The sequence below is a fragment of the Engraulis encrasicolus genome, chromosome 23 (assembly GCF_034702125.1).
Source record: "Engraulis encrasicolus isolate BLACKSEA-1 chromosome 23, IST_EnEncr_1.0, whole genome shotgun sequence".
Lineage (NCBI taxonomy): Eukaryota > Metazoa > Chordata > Actinopteri > Clupeiformes > Engraulidae > Engraulis > Engraulis encrasicolus.
In genome coordinates this window covers 38,216,206-38,238,270 of record NC_085879.1, presented here as the reverse complement: position 1 = coordinate 38,238,270, position 22,065 = coordinate 38,216,206, and the positions used below count along the sequence as shown (strand labels likewise).

The window sequence follows — 22,065 nt, the reverse complement described above, 5'->3', positions numbered from 1 at the left end:
AGCCAACATTCTTCAGGAAAAATACTAACACTGAATACAGTAGCATGATCATCTCTCTGAATGACTCATTTCTTCATTTCAGGAACATCTTACTATGGCCAACGCAAATGTAGTGCAACTAGATCAAATTCAACATATAAACAAAAAAACAAACAATGGACAGGCAACAAACTTGAGCACATATGAACATATACATCTCGTACACCTTCCTGAACATGTATTTTTTGCTTTAAGGAATATCTTACTATAGTCAATGAAAACGAGCAGAGCAACTGGAGCATACTAATCCAACGGATCGGTCGTGACCTCTCTGAAGTGAACACGCTATTCTCAATTTAAGAAACATCTCACTACGGCTAAGGCAAATGTACAGTACATACATTAATCCAAATCACTGACTTGTATATAGTATTGCATCATTGATCCAAACCACTGACTTGTATGTAGCACTGCATCATTGATCCAAACTACTGACTTGTATATAGTATTGCATCATTGATCCAAACCACTGACTTGTATGTAGCACTGCATCATTGATCCAAACCACTGACTTGTATGTGGGTCAAAGATGTGCAAAATGGCATTGTCATTCAGTGTAACGGATGCCTTCTGCTGACTGTAACTGTAAAAAACATGACTCTTTTTATTTATGTATTGTTACAGGGAATACATGAAATCCTCGGCTGTCATTCATTCACTTGAAACCTTTTAAAAATCATGTTTTTTTGCAGTTACAGTCGGCGGAAGGTGTCCGTAACACTGAATGACAAAGACGTCTTTGACCCATATAGCACTGCATCATTGATCCAAAGACATAAAAATCAAACAATCTAACAAGGAAAGGCCAACATAACTGAGCGCTGTGAATACAGTATCTTATGAATCTCTATGAACAAGCATTTCAGGAACATCTCAATGAGACAGAGGCAAATGTAACACAAATAAAGCAAATAACGCAACGTGTCGAAAGAATCAACCAGTGGAAAGCAAACATGCTTGAGCTGATGTGAGTAGAGTAGCATGTTATGAATTTCCCTGAACAAGCATTTCAGGAACATGTCAATGGGGCTAAATCAAATGCTACGCAAATAGAGAAAGTAATCCAATGTGGCTAAGGCAAATGTAGAGCAAATAATCCAATGTATCGAAAGAACAATCAGTGGAAAGCCAACATACTTGAGGGGTAGTGCCTGAATCTGCCAGCCGGTGCAGACCCACCTCGGCCTTTACTGTGTTGGAGGAGGACGAGGGCTTCTTCTTCTTCTTGGACTTCTTGCTGGTGTCGGTGGTGCCAGGAGCGCCCCCTGTCGCGTTCTTCTCCGCCTACACACAATACAAATGGTTAATTTTAAATTTAGCAATTTATTTATTTATTCATTTTTAATGTAGTAACGTATATGAATAGGCAGCAGAAGTTCTGGCAACAGACAGACGTGGGAAAGGGGGCCACAGTCAACTTTCATGAAAAAATGTCACCTCTATTTTCCCTTAAAAGTATTATTATATATATTTTTTTCAAAAAGCATTTGTGTGTTACAGGGGTATGCCACTATTTTGGGGCTTAATAAAGTTAAAATCGTTGGCCGGGGTTTATGAAGGTGGTAAAGTGTCTTATTTTTCATGTTAGGCGTTGTCTTGCTTACTTTAAGTTAAAAGAGGGAGTATGTAGCTAAGCTAGTGAAAGTCAATGGATCACTGCAGCATGTGTGATCCATTGACTCTCACTAGCTTAGACACTTGCTCCCTCCATAAAACAAGACAACGCCTACCATGAAAAAGAAGACACTTTACCACCTTGATAAACCCAGGGCATCGATTTTAACCAAATTCAGCCCCAAAATAGTGGCATAGCCCTTTAAACATATGCTAGGCACCTTGACTGCCTCTGCCATCTTCTTCTCCGGCTCAGGCGGTATGGGCGTGAGGGGCTCCTCCTCCTCGGGCGGCAGGTTGAGGGGCTCCAGGTAGTAGCTGCGGGGCTTGGGCTTCACGTGCGTGTGGTACAGCAGGAGCCGCTGCTGCTCCTCGAACTTGGTGACCTTGCGGTCCACGCGCACCGTGCCGAACCAGCCCCAGGAGAGCGGCGCCGAGTGCTTCAGGCCCTCGAACACGTCCCACGGGGAGATCTTCTGCTTGGTGGACACCTGCAGACCCTGTGGGGTTCCAGGTTCGAGAAGGTTAACATCATTATCATAGTCTCTTACTGCACAACATTGCACACCGACTCTGTCAATTCTATACTCTAATAATAACTCTCTAATATCTCTGAAGATAATTGATTGAAGATCATTGATAATTAGAGATCGTTGAATGTAGCTGAGAAGCATATAATGTAATGTATGTAATCTTCCTCCAGTACTCTACTGAAATGACAATAGAATATACAGTATATACAGCCACAGGAAAAAAAAGACAACTTCAAAATGATCAGTTGTTTCTGATTTTACTATAGGTATGCGTTTCAGTAAAATGAACATTGTCGTTTTGTTCCATAAATTACTGACATTTCCTCCCAGCCTTTTTCTGTGCCTGCAATATGTTTTTGGACAAAGTCCAAGAATGTCCTATGGTCCTTTGCCTGTCTATTCAAAACCCTGCTCCAGATCCATTTCCATTATGTAGACAAGGGGCAGAGCTAAGCAACCATGCTCGAACAAGGCCATAAAGACATGTTTATTCAAGTATGAATGCAACAGGGCCTCCATTAAACTCTGACCATTAAGACATCTTTTTTTTAAACAAAAAAAAACCCTGAAACCCCACGGACCAAGGACTATGTCTGCTTTAGGGATTGTAATTTACTCTCATATAAAGAAAAAAAAAAGAAAAAGAAAAAAACAGACAAAGTAGGCGGCAGTTAATTTGTGCAGGAGTAAATGGCTTTGGTCTCCAAGGAGCTTGTGACATGCGGCATACATAGTCACCTCCAGAGACCTTGTAGCTGGAAAGCTTTTTTTTTTTTTAAAGTGTCCCCAAATGTCCCGAGCTCATTTAAATTGTTACCGTGGAAACCAGTGATGGCTTGAGAATAAGCAGAGCCCTTTGTTGTTGTGCAAGTGTGTCTATGGGTGAGTGTGTGTGGGTAGGTGAGTGGCTGGGTGGACAAAAGGTGAGTGTGTGTGTGGTAATTGTGTGAAATGAAAGTTCATGAATAAGAGAGTGTGTGGGTGAGTGAAAAAGATTTGAGAATGTGTGTGTGTGTGTGCCTCTGTGCCTCTGTACCTCTTTCTCAAAGCCGGCGATCTTGTTTCCCTTGGTGTCTATGAGGGAGCCCTGGGGTTCGCAGGTGATGACGTCTCGCGTCTGCTTGGGCAGCGGCAGCAGCTGACGCACCTTCTCCAGGCTCTCAGACTGACGATCGCCCAGCTCCTTCTGCTCTCACAGACACAGACACAGACACAGACACAGACACACATGCACACAGATGGAAAATTCAGTAGTTATTAGGCACTGGTATTATTTTGTTTGTATTATAGTTTATTTGGTTCATTTGACAGGGGCCGTGTACAGGACAGTTCCAGTAGCAGAGTCAGCTACAAAGCTAATTTACATCTGTGGTCCCTGGGCAGGAAGCTATCAAACAAACACATTGGTTACATTATTTATTTACCCATGTCCATGTAGGCCTTTCATTATCAAGTTAAAAGGAAACTCACCAATACTGCAAAATACAGTAGTTAGGCAGCGCAATGGTTACGCTATTTATTTAGTGGAAAAGATTAGAAGTCTGCACACTGTAGCTCCACTTGTGCCACATGCCTGATGAAGACCCTGTTGGGTCGAAACGTTGTATGACCTGAATACATTTTCAAAGCGGAGCCACAGTGTGCGGACGTCTACTCTTTTCCACCATCAGACGCGCCTTTGTCCTGCACCTGGCCTCAGAGAGGTGGGATGTGCATACTCGTAAGCTGCGTCCCATTACTACCACTTCCACTCGTTTTGAGCACTAACACTCGCTTTTGCACGTTCCTGTGAAAGTGTAGGGTGTCCCGTTTCTTAGGGAGGCGAGTGAAAGTGCAAAAAAGTCTGAAGTCTGTCCCAATCTGTAGGGAAAAATTCAACTTCTCTTTATTCGAGGGAATGACTCGCTTTTTAATTTCACTCCAAACAAGGTGAAGTTCAAGTGGAAGTGGAATTGGAGGTGGTAGTAATGGGACGCAGCCTTACTCTAATGAATACACTGTTTATTTACCTTGTGTTTCTTGACCAGGTTCATGTAGGCATTTCATTATCAAGTTAAAAGGAAACTGCTACTGATGGCACTGACCAAATTGACCAATACCTATGTCAAAATACAGTAGTCAGGCTGCGCAGCAGTTGCATTACTTACCCTGAGTTTCTTGACCAGGTTCATGTAGGCCCTCTTGTTCTCCTCCATGCTGCCCTGAGAGATGCTGGACATGTCAGCAGCCAGCGTGCCGTTGATCAGCACGCTCAGCATGTCCAGCACCGTGGTGAACAACTCACTAGGGGGGAAAGAGAAAGGCAGACAATTGGTCAGACATTTGGAGACAGGTCCAGAACCATAGCATAACAACTCACTAGGGGATGAGAGAAACGCAGACAATTGGTCAGACATTTGGAGACATGTCCAGAACCATAGCATAACAACTCACTAGGGGGAGAGAGAAATGCAGACATTGGGACAGACATTTGGAGACAGGTCCAGAACCATAGCAGGCCCAGCACTGTGAGTAGTGAACAACTCACTAGGGGGAGAGACATGCAGATATACGTCATCAGTGGGACAGAGAGAGTTATAGAGTAGTGAGCAACTCGAGGGTGAGTAAGAGAGAGAGACAGACAGACAGACAGACAGACAGACAGAGAGAGAGAGAGAGAGAGAGAGAGAGAGAGAGAGAGAGACAGGCAGACAGAGAGAGAGGGCGAGAGAGCGAGAGAGAGAGCGAGAGAGAAAGCGAGAGAGAGAGAGAGAGAGAGAGAGAGAGAGAGAGAGAGAGAGAGAGAGAGAGAGAGAGAGAGCGAGCGAGCGAGAGAGCGAGCGAGCGAGTGAGAGCGAGAGAGAGAGCACTGCAGTGAACAACTCAATGGGAGGAGAGAGACATTCAGACAGACATGGGTCAGAGACGGGTCAGTAATACTCTGTGACGGGAAATAAGTGGACACTGAAGGCTGTGGACTGAGAGAAAGTCAAGAATAGTAGGGGCAAAACCGTCTACATCTATATAGAAAGCTATAAGAAATGACAACAGTAACAATTTGAGTGTGAAACCAGATTGTTGAGAGAAGTTTTACACCCCGGACAGATAATGTTATCAGCTGTGTGCAGCGTAGGGTGTACACAGGATCGCATTAATGGTACAGCAGCTTGATTTTTTTGCACGTTATGCGAATTGTTATGCGTAATTGTTGAATTAAATACAATAAACAAACAGCGTTTCTCACTTGTTGGACTGCATGTCCACCGTGCCGCTGCTGATGATGTCTAGAAGGAGCACCGCCCACTCTGTCGTCTGCTGCGTGCTGCGCTGCACCGTGTCAAACATACCGCCCACCTGTTGAACCATGACAAGAGAAGCATTAGCACAGTACAATCTCACAACACTTAAAGGGACACTGTGTGAGATTTTTAGTTGTTTATTTCCAGAATTCATGCTGCCCATTCACTAATGTTACCCTTTTCATGAATACTTACCATCACCATCAAATTCTAAGTATTCATTATGACCTGAAAAATTGCACTTTTCATACATGAAAAGGGGGATCTTCTCCATAGTCCGCCACTTTCAAATTCCAAAAATAGATTTTTTTAGCTGCAAAAATGACTCTACTTGGATCATACTAGGAAATATTTGTTTATTACTTAGTAAACTTTCATGTAAAGATCAAATTTGGCAATAGGCAGCCCAGTTTCAATGAGCAGCATAGGTGCAGTACCTTTTTTGACCATTTCCTGCACAGTGTCCCTTTAAAAAACCTCTCCAACTACTAAACGTGGTCATCTACTATGAGAAAAAAAACCCCACAATGTCTATTTATTCTTGCGTGAAATACTCTGAGTTGGAGATTAACTTCGAGGAACACTCCAGAATCTTTAGAAATACTTTCAATTATGAAGCCTCTCAGTTTAGCGATTGAGCTTTACGGTTATTGAATTCTTTTTCAATGTGAAGTTGGTAAGGCCGGAAAGAGAAACAAGGTCTACAAAAAGATGTTTTTAATCAGTGAGAACATGTGTTTTAGTATATAGCTTTTCTCAATGCTCTCTGTACTTGCAGTCAGTCATACCGAATCTATTTACAGTCTAGCCACGCAGGTTGAGTAAAAGGAGAAATTAGGTCTACAAAAAGGTCCTTTCAATCAAAGCAAGATCAAGACCAGAGCAGACGTTTCAGTATATAGCTTTTCTCAACGCTCGTCGTGCTTGAATTCAGTGAATCCATTGCTCCCTACCAGGTTGAGTAAAAGGAGAAATTAGGTCTACAAAAAGGTCCTTTCAATCAAAGCAAGATCAAGACCAGAGCAGACGTTTCAGGAGCTTTTTCAATTATGTCTGTCTGACCCCTGCAATGGCTGAATAAAAAGGAAAAAGCTCTATTCCCTACACTGGTTTTCTCAACGGGGGCTCTAAAGCCCCCTAGGGGGCGTTATGGAGGATGGGTGAAGATTGGTGGGAGCTTAGTTGCCATTGGAGGCTATTAGTCAATTTTCTTTATCCAACACTGTGCGAGTCTTGGTTCTTGGTTGTGATTGGCTGATAGCCGTTGTGAATCAGCGTGAATCAGCGTAAACACACGCCATTCCAAATGAAGATTCCGCCTCGGGTCGTACCCCACTCCCCTTACCCATTATAAACCAAACACAAACCCACAGCCTCTTGTGGTTAATTGCTTAATTTAACACAAAATTGAGCATTGGCAGGTTTATGATGAGGTCAGGCAGGCGTTGAGGTTGAGAGCCAAAAGGTTGAGAGCCAGTGCTCTACAGCGTCTTACCAGGTTTAGCCTGAGCTTCAGGGCCTCGTGCATCATCTGCTTAGCCTTGCAGTCGTCCTGGTACTGATCTTCCCTCCAGTTATGGACGATCTGGAGGAGGAGGAGGAGGAGGAGGAGGAAGAGGAAGAGGAGGAGGAAGAGGAGGAGGAGGAGGAGGAGGAAGAAAAGGAGGAGGAGGGAGAAGAGGAGGAAGATGAGAGGGGGAGGAGGAGGAAGAGGAGGAGGAAGAGAAGGAGGAGTAGAAGGAGGAGAAAGAGGAGGAGGAAGAGGAAGAGGAGGAGGAGGAAGAGGGGGGGGTGAGGAAGAGGAGGATGAGAAGGAGGAGGAGGGGGAGGAGGGAAGGAGGAGGAAGAGAAAGAGGAGTAGAGGAAGGAGGAGGAAAAAGAAGAGGAGAAGGAGGAGAAAGAGGGGGAGGAAGAACACCGGCGACGAAGGTAACTGACTTTGTATTGAGTCGCTGGCGACTAGAGGTGATCTGAGCATCACTTTGCAATTGGACAGTCCAGCAATTCTGTGTAGCTAAATCGCCAATTGTGTTCTCTGGGGAAAGGCTAGGGCTGTAACGATACACTCAACTCACGATTCGGTTCGTATCCCAATTTTTGACCTACGAGACGTTCGATACACCTCACGATTTCCGAAATGCATCTCATTTGAAGCTTGGAAGTACTATCACATCATATCATATGGTTGCTTTCTGGACTGAAGGATAACAAACTTTGAAAGGGCGTATCACGATACTGCCTCCTTACATCACGATACAGCATCGTATCACGATTTCTCGGTTCGATCCAATATCGTTACAACCCTAATAAAGGCTCATGGGTCAAAGACGTGCAAAATGGCATTGTCAATCAGTGTAACGGATGCCTTCTGCTGACTGTAACTGTAAAAAACATGACTCTTTTTATTTATTTATTGTTACAGGGAATTCATGAAAGCCTCGGCTGTCATTCATTCACTTGAAACTATTTAAAAATTGTGGGTTTTTTACATTTACAGTCGGCGGAAGGTGTCTGTAAAACTGAATGACAAAGACGTCTTTGACCCTCATCTCATGTGATCTGATCTTGTCTCACCTGTTGCACCTGGCTGTAGAGGGAGGTGAGCAGGCCTTCTCGCTGCTCATCCTGACCCTTTAGGCACGTCAGCACCAGCGACAGGAAGGGCTGCTGGCTCAGCAGAGACATGCTGGAACGAGAGATAGACAGAACAGAACAGACAGACGACAGAGAACAGAGAAGGAGACAGACAGACAGACAGACAGACAAGGAGAGAGACAGACAGACAGACAGACAAGGAGAGAGACAGACAGACAGACAGACAAGGAGAGAGACAGACAGACAGACAGACAGACAGACAAGGAGAGAGACAGACAGACAGACAGACAGACAGACAGAAGAGAAGGAGAGAGACAGACGACAGAAAACAGAGAAGGAGACAGACAGACAGACAGACAGACAGACAGACAGAGAACAGAGAAGGAGACAGACAGACAGACAGACAGACAGACAGACAGGAAGAGGAAGATGGAAGGGGTTAGAGTACATGAATGCTAGTACTCAATCTAGAATGTTTTTATTGTCCTCTCTCATAACAACTGACTGGTAAAAATACCCGTTTCAGTTTGTGCTTTATTTCTTCAATTGGTATTACAGGACAAAACCTTACAACGCATTAAATGAAGACGCATCACTCAATCTCTCCACTCTCTGAATGCTTTTCAAAAAATGCCACACCAATGGGACATCTAGCATGACATTCACATCACTCTGGTGCCAGTATGGAGTGGCAAACACGTCCAGAGAGGCTGGCTAGCACATATGCACAGATAGGTACATAATAGCCCAGTAGAAGGAAAGAAAGAAAGAAAGAAAGAAAGAAAGAAAGAAAGAAAGAAAGAAAGGAAGAAAGAAAGAAAGAAAGAAAGAAAGAAAGAAAGAAAGAAAGAAAGAAAGAAAGAAAGAAAGAAAGAAAGAAAGAAAAGAAAAGAAAAGAAAAGAAAAGAAAAGAAAAGAAAAGAAAAGAAAAGAAAAAACTCAAAACAAACACAGTAAAAACACTCTAGGCAACGCTGTCATTAGGCCCAGGGAGGGTATTATAATAATAACACAAATTAGCCAAACCAAACCTGACATCAGTGCAGTGCACACAGAACCGAGAGATGGTTGCTGAGGTGAGGGGGAGCTGAATGGAGTGGAGTGGAGTGAGGGAAAGGCATAAATCTGGCGAGTTCATTATCGCAAGATCTAAATTCAAGGGAGTGTGACGACCAGACAACGAAGGGAAGAGGAGAGGAGAGAATAGAGGAGAGGAGCGGAGAGAGAGAGAGAGAGGGGCTTCTGGCAGCTTCCTTAATTAGCTCGGCTTTATGCGCAAAAGCATTGCCGGAGACGGGGGCTAATCAGTAGAGTAAGCACCTCTCCCCATTCTTATAATCAGTTTACACGAACCGAAACTGAAAATAAAATCCAATTACAGCAGCCAGAAGTGAATTAGTGCCAAAAGAGATGTTGTTGCCGAGACAGGCACAGAGGGGGTGGTTGGGGGTGGGGGTGAGTGAGGAGGCGGGGAGTGTTGGAGAGAAGAATCTCATCATTTCGGTGGAAAAAATTCCCATCTTTCACAATTTCACATGAGCTCAAGTGTTTGCTCACCAAATGCAATTTGGTTTAGAGCAATGTGTTTTTTGGGAGGTTTACTTCTGTAGTAGTGTTCCTACATTTGTCTTTCATGTACCATTTATGAATAAAGTTAATAATACACTTTTTCTGAAATAACAGTTTGCTGTCAGGCTTCTGTAGGGAGCGGTTTGATGAGCTTCATAAATGCAAGACAAAGATGATCGGCACGTTACACAGAAATTGACCACCATGTTGTAAATTATGTCTCTTCATACATGATATACCTAAGATTCTTCATTATTATTCAGATTCTGTCAAAACACTACTAATAATGTGTTTTTTGGGAGGTTTACTTCTGTAGTAGTGTTCCTACATTTATCTTTCATGTACCATGAATAAAGTTAATAATACACTTTTTCCAACATAAGAGTTTTCTATTTATACATGATATTCCTCTCAAGAGAGGGGCCAGATTCTGTCAAAACGCTACTAATGATGCACAGTATCTCCAATAGTGTATGTTACTGCCCATCTAATGATATCCTCTCTACAGTTAAGATCATATTCTCTTCACAGCAATTTGCCCCAGGCTTGTGTCATCCATGGCAGGCCTAATCAGCAACTATACACATGCAGGGGGGTGCGCCGTGGTGTAATAATTGAAAACTAATGGGAAAACATAACTCGAATGGATTTTACACAATTAAGGATATTAATTATCTATTCATGTACATACACTACGTATTAATGACACAGCTGCTCAACTCATGTGTTTCTATGAGTGCATCATCTATATGTACTGTACATATCAGCCTGAGAGTTTGGGATAACACTTTAAGAGTGATTTCAATATGTATAATAAAATATGCATGTATGAATATCATTGTTAAAAACCTGAAGTGGGTAAAATTGCCAACATCCAGTGCCCTAAATTAACTTCTTTCACCACCAGCCAAAATGGCTAGTAATGTAAATCTTACTAGTCAAACACACACTCGTTAATGGGTTAAATTGGCTAGTAAGTTGGTGTTTTCTACCAGCCAAACCGAAATTTCACTAGCATTTGACCGTAAGATGCTCACCTCTTCTGCTTCTGTCGGTCGCGCTCCTTGCGTGAGGAGGAGCCCAGGTGTTGGCCCTTCTCCAGCTCCTCCCCGGCCGCCTTCAGCACGTGGCCCTGCACAGAGGTGGGCAGCTTGGCGATCAGCGGCGCCACCAGCCACACGCCCGAACGCTCCGACGAACTGAAGCAGGGGGGAAATTAGAAATCAAAAGTTAGGGAAGGATGGATGCATGCATGTTAAACTTTGACAAAGGCAGAAAAGGCTGTCTCCTCTCTCAGTGTGTGGTACTTTTAACATCTAGAGAGCAACAATGCTTCTCTTTGTCCAAAGATCATAATGGCACCAGAACAGACTGAATGTTAGAAAAGGATGCATGTTAAATAATTTTTTTAAAAAAGAACATGGATGTGACCTTGAAACGCTGGAATGCTATGAAGATCACAACGTCAGAACATGTGCTTTTGAATGTTGGCACAATGTGACAGTGTCCCCCAAAAACATTGGGCACAAGAAATAAGGCTACGAAAGGATGCACTCAAATTTCAGTGGAAATGAATGCAACACAGATACATGAGGTGTTGAAAACTTGGAGGGAAAATCAGTGAGCAGCTAACTTCATTGAAAAAAGGGAACCCCATAATGTCATGCTCGATTTAAGCTCATATTTGTTAGCACACTCATCTGTGGTTCAATCAATTGCAATCATTTGGCATTTATAGTCTTTTTCCATTCCAATCTTCCCCTCCATTTCAATCATTTCGGGCTTTCCTTCTTCCTTAAGCCTTCCATCTACATTCACTCTGCATATTAACCGATTCCACATCTCAAGTGCTTTTTTGGAGAGAGTGAGTGAGTGGGAGCTCTGTGATTTATTATCAAAACAGCTAAAAGCAAGGGGAAAAAAGAAATAACACCCACAAATGGAGCTGTAAAGCCGCCATGATGGTGGTGATGTAATGATACTTCCCTTCACATCAAAGGCGCTTAATATTGGAGGATCAAAGTGAGAGATTTGTGTGATTTCTCACTGGGCAGCAATGAAGGAGGAGATGAGTGCAAGGTCAGCCATAGCTCGTGTAAAGCAATGACAATGGGTATTTCTCAAAACCTAGTCCGCACACTTCCTAATTAGTCACGCCCAGTGATTGGATACTCCATAGAGTTCACCAAAGAGTATCCAATCACTGTGCGTGACTAATTAGGCTCAGCACACTTGGAAGTGTGCGCACTAGGTTTTGAGAAATACCCTATGTTGTAAGGACATTAAAACACTGTTTTTATCAGTGTGTGAACCAACCTTGCTTTGTGAACTTTGATATTTGGCTCCAAACTTCTATAAATCGAAAGTTGAACAACATATTGCATCTTGTATATTCCATGGCACGGTTTAAAATATGTGAAGCCTTTTCTCAAGTCTAGTGCAGCCTCAGTTCTGGCTAGCCTAGCTGAGGACAGGTTTGAGTTTGGTCTGGTGCGCATTCTCATTCGCTCATTGGAAAATAGGTTTGAGTTAGTTGGTGTGCTGCTTTGAGGACAGGTTTGAGTTTGCTTTGAAGTGTTTGAGCAGCAGCTCACCTGAGGAAAAGTTTGAGTTTGATTGTGTGCTGAACACAGGTTTGAGTTTGCTTGTGTGCTACGTGCTAGCTTACCTCAGCACAGGTTTGGGTTTGCTCTCACCTCAACACAGGTTTTGGTTTGCTTGTGTGCTACGTGCTAGCTCACCTCAACACAGGTTTGGGTTTGCTTGTGTGCTACGTGCTAGCTCACCTCAGCACAGGTTTGAGTTTGGCGTTGGTGCTGTTGGAGACGGAGGTGCCCGACACGGCTGAGGAGCCGTTCCCTGAGAGGTTACTGGAGTTCATCTCCGCTGACTTCTGGAAAACCTCGATGGTTGCCTTGGCAATGTTCTCCAGCAGGGAGTAGAGGTCCTGGGGAGACAAGGAAACAAGAGGTGGAGAAGAGGAGGAAAGAGGAGAGAAGAGAGGAGAGAGAGAAGATGTGAAATAAGAGGAGGAAGGAGGAGAGAGGAGAGGAGAGAGAGAAGATGTGATATAAGATAAGAGAGGAGAGGGGGAATAGAGGGGGAACAGAGGGAAAGAGTAGAGGAGAGAAGCAAAGAGGAAAGGATGATAGAGGAGAGGGGAGTGGAGGAGAAGAAAGGGGAGTGGAGGAGAGGAGATTGTGGGAGTGGAGAAGAGAAGAGAGAAATTGAGAGGATAGGGAGAGAGAGAGAGAGAGAGAGAGAGAGAGAGAGAGAGAGAGAGAGAGATGGAGAGAGAGAGAGAGAGATGGAGAGAGAGAGAGAGAGAGAGAGAGAGAGAGAGAGAGAGAGAGAGAGAGAGAGAGAGAGAGAGATGGAGAGAGAGAGAGAGAGATGGAGAGAGAGGAGAGACGACAACACTGTGATCATCAGCCAGCCAGATCAGGGAGGATTTGATTACACAGAGGGAGTTCGCCACCCAGGGAGCAGCTTAGCCTCTCTGTCTCCCCTTTCTCTACAAGCAAGTAATGCACACAAAACAGCACCATGGCACTGTGACAAGGAACAGGAACAGCAGGGGACAACAAAAAAGAGAGAGAGAGACGCGTCTGTTTACTCACGTTGTTTGAGCTCTGCTTGATCATCAGCTGCAGCTCCAGGCAGGACTGTCGCATGGTCCACTGGTCCATGTTCTGCAGGGCAGGATGAGAATTTGTTGAAACTGGCACCAGACGAGGAATGTGTACAGAAGGGACTAGGGTAGGCAGGCAGGGGTCACCTTCCCCACATGGGGCTATCAATCATCCCTTTTTACTTTACTTTTACTTTACTTTACTTTATTTCTTCAGGACATTGCACATTAATGAACATATACATACATGTACATATATGTAAATATGCCAGATTGTAGTCCAAGGGCTAATTTCCATCTGGTGTCCAAAATAGGCAATTTAGTGATACAGCGAAACTTTATAACTTCAAAACCCAAAAAACCCAACAAAAAACAAGATATGAATGATTTTAAACCAGTGGGAATGTAGCATAAATGTCTGCTGCATGGTTCACAGGTGGCCCATTGATGATGGTTAAAGGGGCACAAGGTAGGATGGCGTCGTTTGCGCGATGTCGGTGGCATGCCTGTCTTAAAGTGTACACCGTAATGAAAAAATGCTGTTCAATTAAACTCTCTGTGAGAATGTTTTTCATCATCGAATGCCAGCAGTTGATACAAATCTGAGTACGGTATGTAAAGCGATTTTTCGTATGAAAAGTATTTCCCATGACACTCGTTCGGACCGCTCTGTCAAAAAGTTGCATTTGGGGTTTTCTGTTAGCGGACCGTGGAAGTGGTCGCGACAGTCATTGTTCACTTATTAATGATTCACATAACCATCGACTGACTCGGGAAAGTGATTAACTGAACTTTTAATCCTACCTGGAGCCCCTTTAAATATGGCACCATGAGGTGCACACACGTACCCACGCACATGCACGCACGCTCCATCATGTTATCGTTCCCACATGGTCCTCCAAGCCCTTGTAACCTCACTGTACCGCTCCTTATGAATGCCAGGGTTCCAGGTAGCTCAAACGCGCGTTACGGCCCGTTATGCTATAATTTTGGACCGTGACACTGATTTTTAATACAGCGTAACAGCATTTTGTATTTGTTTGTACAATAAAGCCAGATCAATGCCATATCGCCCTTCTACCAAACCTTGCACATTTGTCGCTGGGTTTTGACTGCTTTCATTAATCTCTGTGACGAGCGTGTATCAGTATCGAGGCGTAAAAACAACAACAAAGGCACGTGTAGCATCGAATCCTTATTTCATAATCTGCAAATAGCAAAAGTTCACAGGGAACGGCGCTTCGTTACTTCGTTTTCAGTAGTAACTCGTTACGTCTACACTACTTTTAGAAGAAAAGGTAGTTACATTACGGCAGCCCAATACTGACAATTTTACCCATTGGGTACCCCTAGAATGGCCTATTTTTACCTTGAATTCTCAAAAACTTTGCAACCCCCCGTCTCGGTCGCTTCGCTCCCTCGACTATTACAGGCCTGCCTCTATGCTAGAATTTCATCCTAGCTAGAACCCTGAATGCAGTAATAATAATGTTAACATATGTTGTATCCTAGTGTGCAGAGGGCACAGGCAGGCATAACCATGTTATCTTTTTCTTTTCCACAAGGGCCCACCAGCCCCTGTAGCAGTACTGTACCTCATAGTAGTGGTAGTACAGAGGAGAGGTAGTATTTAACTAATCCCCAGGAAAACTACAGACATTGAAATGAAGGAAATTACATCATGCTAATGGATACAGCATTAATGACTGCTAGTTTGACAGTTTTTGCTTTTGTGACTAGGGTAATTTCTTTACAACTTGGAGGCTCTCCATTCAATAATAAAGATGGCTGACCTGACACCGCACCTACATCATTATGGATAACTTTGTATAACTACTCTACAAAATACTATTGGCTAAAGGTTAAAAATGTCCCAACATTCAATCAACTCCCACTCATTAAAAGGGGGCTTGAAAAGTTAGACGTCTGAAAGCAACAAATCCAACCTGAACCAAGAACCAATCCATTAGTTTGTTTCACAAGCCGGGCTAACTTGACCTTGAAGACACTGAGTGACAGAACCGAGTTATCTTGGCTGGCCATGGTAAAAAAAAAGGTGTGTGCGTGCGTGTGCGCAAGCGCGAGCGTGCGTGCGTGCGTGTGTGTGTGTGTGTGTGTGTGTGTGTGTGTGTGTGTGTGTGTGTGTGTGTGTGTGTGTGTGTGTGTGTGTGTGTGTGTGTGTACGCATGTGGCTGTTCAATCTGTATTTCCCACAAAAGATACTCAATCCACTGGCAGCAGCGGCGTCTCTCCTTTCACAGCTGTTAGCAGTCAGGAGCAAAGCAAGGGAAGGTAATTGGAGCTGGAGCGGGTCATGTGGAGTTCAAGTTCACTACACTGATAGACAATGGGGGCTATTGGTGAGGGTGGTGGGGGTGTTCAGTAGACGAGTGAGTGGGTGGCCAAACATCTGCCTAAAATTTGAGGCCATTAGCTGGACACAGGGCAGTCGACAGGTGGGGATAAACAGGTCAGTTGTCCCGGGCCCAGGGAGAGAGGGGCCCCATAATTGGCTTGTCATTACACATATGAATTAATAGGAGGGGCCATTCAGTTGAATCTGTCCCTGGGCCTGTCAAAGCTGTCAACAGCCCTGAAGGGATGGGTGGGTGGCTGAACATCTCTGGCTATAAACCTGAGGCTATTAGCTGGAAACACTCCCCTGCCTGGAGAACAACCAGCAGATTTCCAGGACAAGTAAAAACCATCGACGGGGCCATCTGTGAGTGAGTGGCTTCTGACTGAGCTAAGGCTTCTTAGGCGTCTGTCTTTCTGGAGATGTGACTCACTAGGGCTCTGTCTGTAGACTCGCTGGCTAACTGTCTGACATGTGGTCACATTACGAAAAAGGTACACGGGGGTGATTTGCAGTGACGACGAGATGAGAAGTGGCTGTTCCGTTGCATCAGCGACTGAGGGGCGGACAGAAATACAGGCGAGACGAGAGGTCTTTTTTTTCAGGAGCAGTGCAGACACCAGACTCAGCAGCAGCAGCAGCAGCAGCAGCAGCAACTACCCGCATGAGAGATTGACAGCAGATTTTTACATGTGGGACGACTTTGACTCCGACAAGTCCACCTCTGATTAGGAGCTGCTGGGGCTACAAGTGGAAACCTTGCCACATATCTGATCCAACCATTTCTGGAAAGAGCTGACACTCTCAAATGTCTTAAAGTATATCAGGCAATTATACAAATGAGTTGAGTCACTTGTAGGCTTGGGGGGGGTGAACAATGGCAAATGGACCGCATTTATATCGCACTTTAAAAATGAATTCATATTTTAGCAGACTGCTTAACGGCATTTTCTTGAATTCACATACTCACTCTCATACTAACTGAATTAACTACCCACTGAAAGGACTTTGGTTTGAATCCTATGGCTCCTGACTTCATTCAGACACCCTCACAACTCTAGCTAACTTTTTACATCCTGAGCTGCACCTTGTTATTTTGTGTGTGTGTGTGCGTGTGCGTGTGTGTGTGTGTGTGTGTGTGTTTGAGAGAGAGAGAGAGAAAAAATGGGTGAATGAGTGTGTGAGTGTGAGAGCGAATGAGTAAGTGAGTGAGCAAGCGAGAGAGTGAGGGCGAGTGAGTGAGGGCGAGTGAGTGAGGGGGGGAGAGAGAGAGCAAGTGAGAGTGCGAGCGAGTGAGCGTGCGTGGGTGTGGGTGTAGGTGTTCCAGTGCTGTACTGTATACATGCGTGTTTATTCACCTGGAGGATGCGCTTGATGCGCTGCCTCTGGGGGTTGTCTCCCTCCTCGCTGTCGAGCTGGCGGTGTGTATGTGTGTGTATGAGTGAGTGTATGTGTGCGTGTCAGTGAGTGAGTGAGTGAGTGAGTGTCTGTATGTGTGTATGAGAGAGTGAGTGTATGTGTGAGTGAGAGTACCGTGCGTGCATGTGAGTGCGTGTGCATTAGAGAGAATGTGTATATGTGCGTGTTCATTCACCTGGAGGATGCGCTTGATGCGCTGCCTCTGGGGGTTGTCTCCCTCCTCGCTGTCGAGCTGGCGGTGCGGGTAGCAGATGAGCTGCAGGAGGCGCTGGGCCTGGATGTTGACCAGCACCGGGTCCTGCAGAGCACTGCTGTCCTCCGACAGGGACTTCAGGCAGCGCTCACCCACCCACTCCTACATACAGCAGGGAGACAAGAACACAGGGAGGAGAGGGGTGGATTAGGTGATGGATGGAGGGAGAGAGAGAGAGAGAGAGAGAGAGAGAGAGAGAGAGAGAGAGAGAGAGAGAGAGAGAGAGAGAGAGAGAGACAGACAGACAGACAGACAGACAGACAACGCTCACCCACCCACTCCTACAGCAGGGAGACAAGAAGAGAGAGAGAGAGAGAGAGAGAGAGAGAGAGAGACAGAGAGAGCGAAAGAAAGAGCAAAAGAAAGAGCAAAAGAAAGAGCAAAAGAAAGAGCAAAAGAAAGAGCAAAAGAAAGAAAGAAAGAAAGAAAGAAAGAAAGAGAGAGAGAGAGAGAGAGAGAGAGAGAGAGAGAGAGAGAGAGAGAGAGAGAGAGAGAGCTCACCCACTCACTCCTAAAGGAGGGACACGAGACATGACACAGGAGCACAGGAAGAGAGATGGATTAGTAGTTGATGGCGAGAAGAGGGTGAAATAATAAAAGAAAGTTGGAACCAAGGGGGATAAATTGATGGATTGCTTCATAGAGAAAATTGTAGGGGGGAGTATAAGGAATGGGTAGGGAGGGAGAGAGAGAGAGAGAGAGAGAGAGAGAGAGAGAGAGAGAGAGAGAGAGAGAGAGAGAGAGAGAGAGCACAAGAGAGAAAATAACGACCGAATGTTTTGGACAAAGGGGAAACATTCAGTGAAAACAGGGGATTTAGGCACGTAACAAGCAGAATCAATTTCAACAAAATGTCTGTCATTACTCCTCATCTACTCCAAACAAACGACTCCACAGTGATGTTTCACCGCAGCCTCTCCACTCTGCAATTACCTTAAATGGCTGCTTGCAAAAACATGGCCCAAACACTCTCTGTAAACACTACAAAAACAATATTTTAGGATATTTCACTTGCTAATGCAGGGCGCGTACCGTAGCATGATACATTTCTCAACCTGAACTTTACCTAGACTCTATCTGGCCATCTGTCTGGATAACTTTTTTGGAATACGTTTTGGTAAATCGACACCGTTAGTGGAAAAACAATGTTGGCGGGAAACAACTTGAAGATTCTTCACTTGGGAGGAAAAGCCAGGGTCCTCTCAGGGTATCTCCCTGAGGTGATTCAAATTTCTCAGCACTGAGAGGCTTTCCTGATGAAATATTCTCACTTAAGGTCTTAAGATCCTAACCTAAAAGCACTAAAATAAGCCACGATGTCAGTCCTGTGTGATGTGAAAAAATCAAAACATCACGTCTCATTATTGCCAAATTATGATGTCAAATTATTTCCAAATTATGACTACTTTGACGGGAAATGTTTGTTGCCTCACATATACCGGTAAATGTCTGGTCTCTCAGACAACTGTCATAACTGTGAGACTGGATGCTTCGCTTTTCTGCCAAAATATCTCTGCATTTCTGGCTGTCGTCATGGACACTTAGTGGCTTGTGCTCACCTGTTGACTGGTACTGTGTTACATTACACAATGGTGACCTGATATGACACCAAACATGAATAACTACTCACCATCTGTCACAGTGTATGCACACAACTACTTCACAGAAATACTCTTTGCTGATAGGGTAAGAATGCCTGATTATTACCTGGACTGGATGTTTTGTATTTGCTTCCTGAGGTTTACATTTCTAGTCGTGACCATTGACTCTCGTCCTGGCTCGTAGTCACATAAGTGTCAGAGAGTAGACTACGTTTTGCTTTCTCTCCCCAGAGTTACGTTTGGAAGGAGAGGGGAACTCATGGCTCGCACGAACCTGCTGAAGACCTTGACGGTCAAAACACTGTTGATTTGAATGCTCTCACTTGGAGCAACACCAGTGTGGGGGGATATTTTTTTTCTTCATCTGTCGGACTTTTCACCCTAAATCTTCAAAGAGTTGGATGTGTTGAAAACACTCTCAGCTAATAGATTAAGAATGCCTGATTACGACCTGGACTGGACCTTCGTACCAAATGATTGCAATTCTGGCAGTGATTATTGCCTGTCTTCATGTACTCACTCGTCCTAAAATAACTGTGAAGACTGTATGCTTTGTTTTTCCTCCCCACTGTTTGCCTTTATGGCCGTGATCATTGGCACTCCTGACACACACAAACCTGCTGAAAACCTTGACGGTCAAAACGTTTTGGTACTAACAGTGCATTTTTTTTTTTACATGATACTGTTTTCCTTATTCAAAATTCAAGATTGTTTTTATTCGTCCAGAGGGAAACTCGTCTTGGAAGTACACATCCGTATGACACACATGACACATGAGACACATGTCACACAACACAAAAAAGTCTGTGGTACTTTGCACCCTGCACCTTCAAAGTGTTGGCTGTGTGCGGTGCACTGCGCGCTCTCGTCTCAACCACATCACACTCACCTGTTGGCAGATGCTCTTCAGCACGTACTTGGCGTAGACGTCTAAGCTAGCCGTTTCTATGGAGACGTTCCGACCGCCCGACTTTTTGGAGCCCATGTCGTCGTCTCCGATGTCGTCCAGGCCGGCCGGGTGGGAGAAGCCCGAGCCCTTCAGCTCAGCATCACCTGGTCAGGTAACACACACACACAGGTAACACACACACAGGTCAGGAGACACACACACACACACAGCATTTTTGTCAAAGAAATAGCATTAGAACTTACGCACACTGGGCCTAAGAAAAATAAAAGTTTGGTTCCGGTTGGTTGTCAGGTTTGGTCATGGGTCGGTCGGAATTTTTTTTTTTTTTCAAATTTTTTTTTCAAATTTTTTTTTATGTCCGACCCCCGTTTATGACATGCGCCAGATTTCGTCATGAACGTTGTTGAACAATGCCAAGGACGATACAGTGGAGTGAGGCCTGCTAAAGCTACAATGAAATATAATAAGCATTAATGAGTCAACATGACCGTCACCGAAATGAGGATATGATCATACACAATAGCCTTGGCTACCGTTTCTGGCAATACTTGTCCAGCTGCCAGTTGCCTGACAGCTATTTTAGCTCCTGTAGCCTAGGCTATGTCCCGTTTTCTTTTTTTTTTATTTTTATTCCTTTCCATCATCGGTTGTAGACCATATTTTCCTTGGGATGAAGGTTCTGGCTTGCAAACATTCTATTTAGCCTACACACTTTTTTACGCGAGGATGTAGCCTAGACGCCTGAGGCGATATGAATGTTTTAATGAAGGGTGATCGAGGGGCAACACCGTCATTGCCATTAAATCATTATTGTAGGCAACTGTAGTAGTCCTAGGTCTTCATCGAACAGTCGTATTTGTGGCGACATCATCGTTAATTTCTATTTCATTATTTGGAGGAGGTGCGGAGAGTGAGACAGTGACAGGCGCCCTGCGCGATGGTGGAGGGACAATTAGAGAGAGTGAGAGAGAGAAAATAACGGGCTCAGGCCAACGGACTTCTTGGTTGACAAGGCCTTGTGGTAAATGAAAGAATGAAGGAAAACTTGGGCAAAACATTTCCCTCCTCTCATATTAACTTATTTTACAATTACAAGGTATTGATACAGTGCTACTTTAGAATTGCTGTAGTTATGCATCTCGTCGAACATGCAGCGTGACTGAATGGAAGCCCTTTTCTAATACGACGAGACAATATCAATACATTCAAATATCGTGGATACTCATAATGTTTTCTGTGTGTTGCATTTCGAGGCGGGTGGTCAGGCTGTGTCCGTGTCGGGTGTTGAGGTAAGGCGATTGACTTATCATTTGACAGGCATTTTCGCCAGGTTCCCAAACTAGGCTACATCTTAGCCTATTAGTCTGCAAGAACGCTGTGAGGCAAGTTGTTCAAAAACTTACGAGCTACAACGACTACCAATTAGCATGTTGTAGCATAATAATTAGCCTACAACGTGACCGAGTAGGTGCGCAACTCTGCAGTGACATTTGGGGTATTCTTGTGGCGCGCGCGTGTGTGTTCCTTCATGCGATGCAAAGTCAGTAACTTGCAGGCAGGTAGAAAGTGAGATATGGCGAATTATGGGAATGAAGAAACGTGTTGTGTCTTGTCTATATGAACAACCATCCACACAACATCGATATTTTTTTTGAGGATTCCAAAAACTCCCCAAATTTTTTTTTGGGTCGCACAAAAAATGATAGGGTCGGTCGGCAACCGGAACCAAAACATTATTTTTTTTAGGCCCTGCATTAGAAACCCAGATAGTCAGTTTTATAGGACACAAACGTGCGTGTGCACACACACATCTGGATGGCCCCTCGCACACACACTGTTTATCTATGAACAATGTACAGACTCAAATGTACGTTGTATACAGATACTGTACAATTACCTTTGTACAGCTTGAAACATATTGCACTCAACAATATGCAATATGTGTATGATGCAAGATCAAAAAAGTCACAGCTCTCTATTCCACTACTAATAGATGTGACATTTGAAACACCTCAGTGTATGCATTCATTTGAAGAGCATAAAACTATATACACCTGATAAATTCCTCTACAATCACAGTGAAAGAAAATTATTTAATAAACACACGATTCTTGCTTGCTTAGTAGATAATAGTGTGTCAACATAAAACATCATAACATAACGGGCTTTAATGTGTAATATGAGGCAGCATGACTACTGGAATGATGATGTGTGATTACAATGCGAGACATGCACTCATTATGAAGCACTTTAAGTGCTGGGAGGAG

At 44.2% G+C, this 22,065-nt stretch overlaps 1 protein-coding gene across 1 annotated transcript in view; it reads right to left on the bottom strand.

Annotated features, from left to right (window-relative positions):
- med12 (mediator complex subunit 12) overlaps positions 1-22,065 on the bottom strand; it is an 83,619-nt gene that overhangs the window by 11,014 nt on the left and 50,540 nt on the right. The window contains exons 26-37 of the mRNA XM_063189791.1: positions 19,778-19,941; positions 17,210-17,389; positions 13,249-13,320; positions 12,415-12,575; positions 10,666-10,827; positions 8,039-8,150; positions 6,960-7,049; positions 5,410-5,519; positions 4,334-4,469; positions 3,223-3,372; positions 1,875-2,153; positions 1,177-1,323 (exon numbers count right to left, since the gene is read on the bottom strand). Of these exons, the coding sequence (XP_063045861.1) occupies positions 1,177-1,323; positions 1,875-2,153; positions 3,223-3,372; positions 4,334-4,469; positions 5,410-5,519; positions 6,960-7,049; positions 8,039-8,150; positions 10,666-10,827; positions 12,415-12,575; positions 13,249-13,320; positions 17,210-17,389; positions 19,778-19,941 (1,763 nt within the window). The remainder of the gene's footprint in view (positions 1-1,176; positions 1,324-1,874; positions 2,154-3,222; positions 3,373-4,333; positions 4,470-5,409; positions 5,520-6,959; positions 7,050-8,038; positions 8,151-10,665; positions 10,828-12,414; positions 12,576-13,248; positions 13,321-17,209; positions 17,390-19,777; positions 19,942-22,065) is intronic.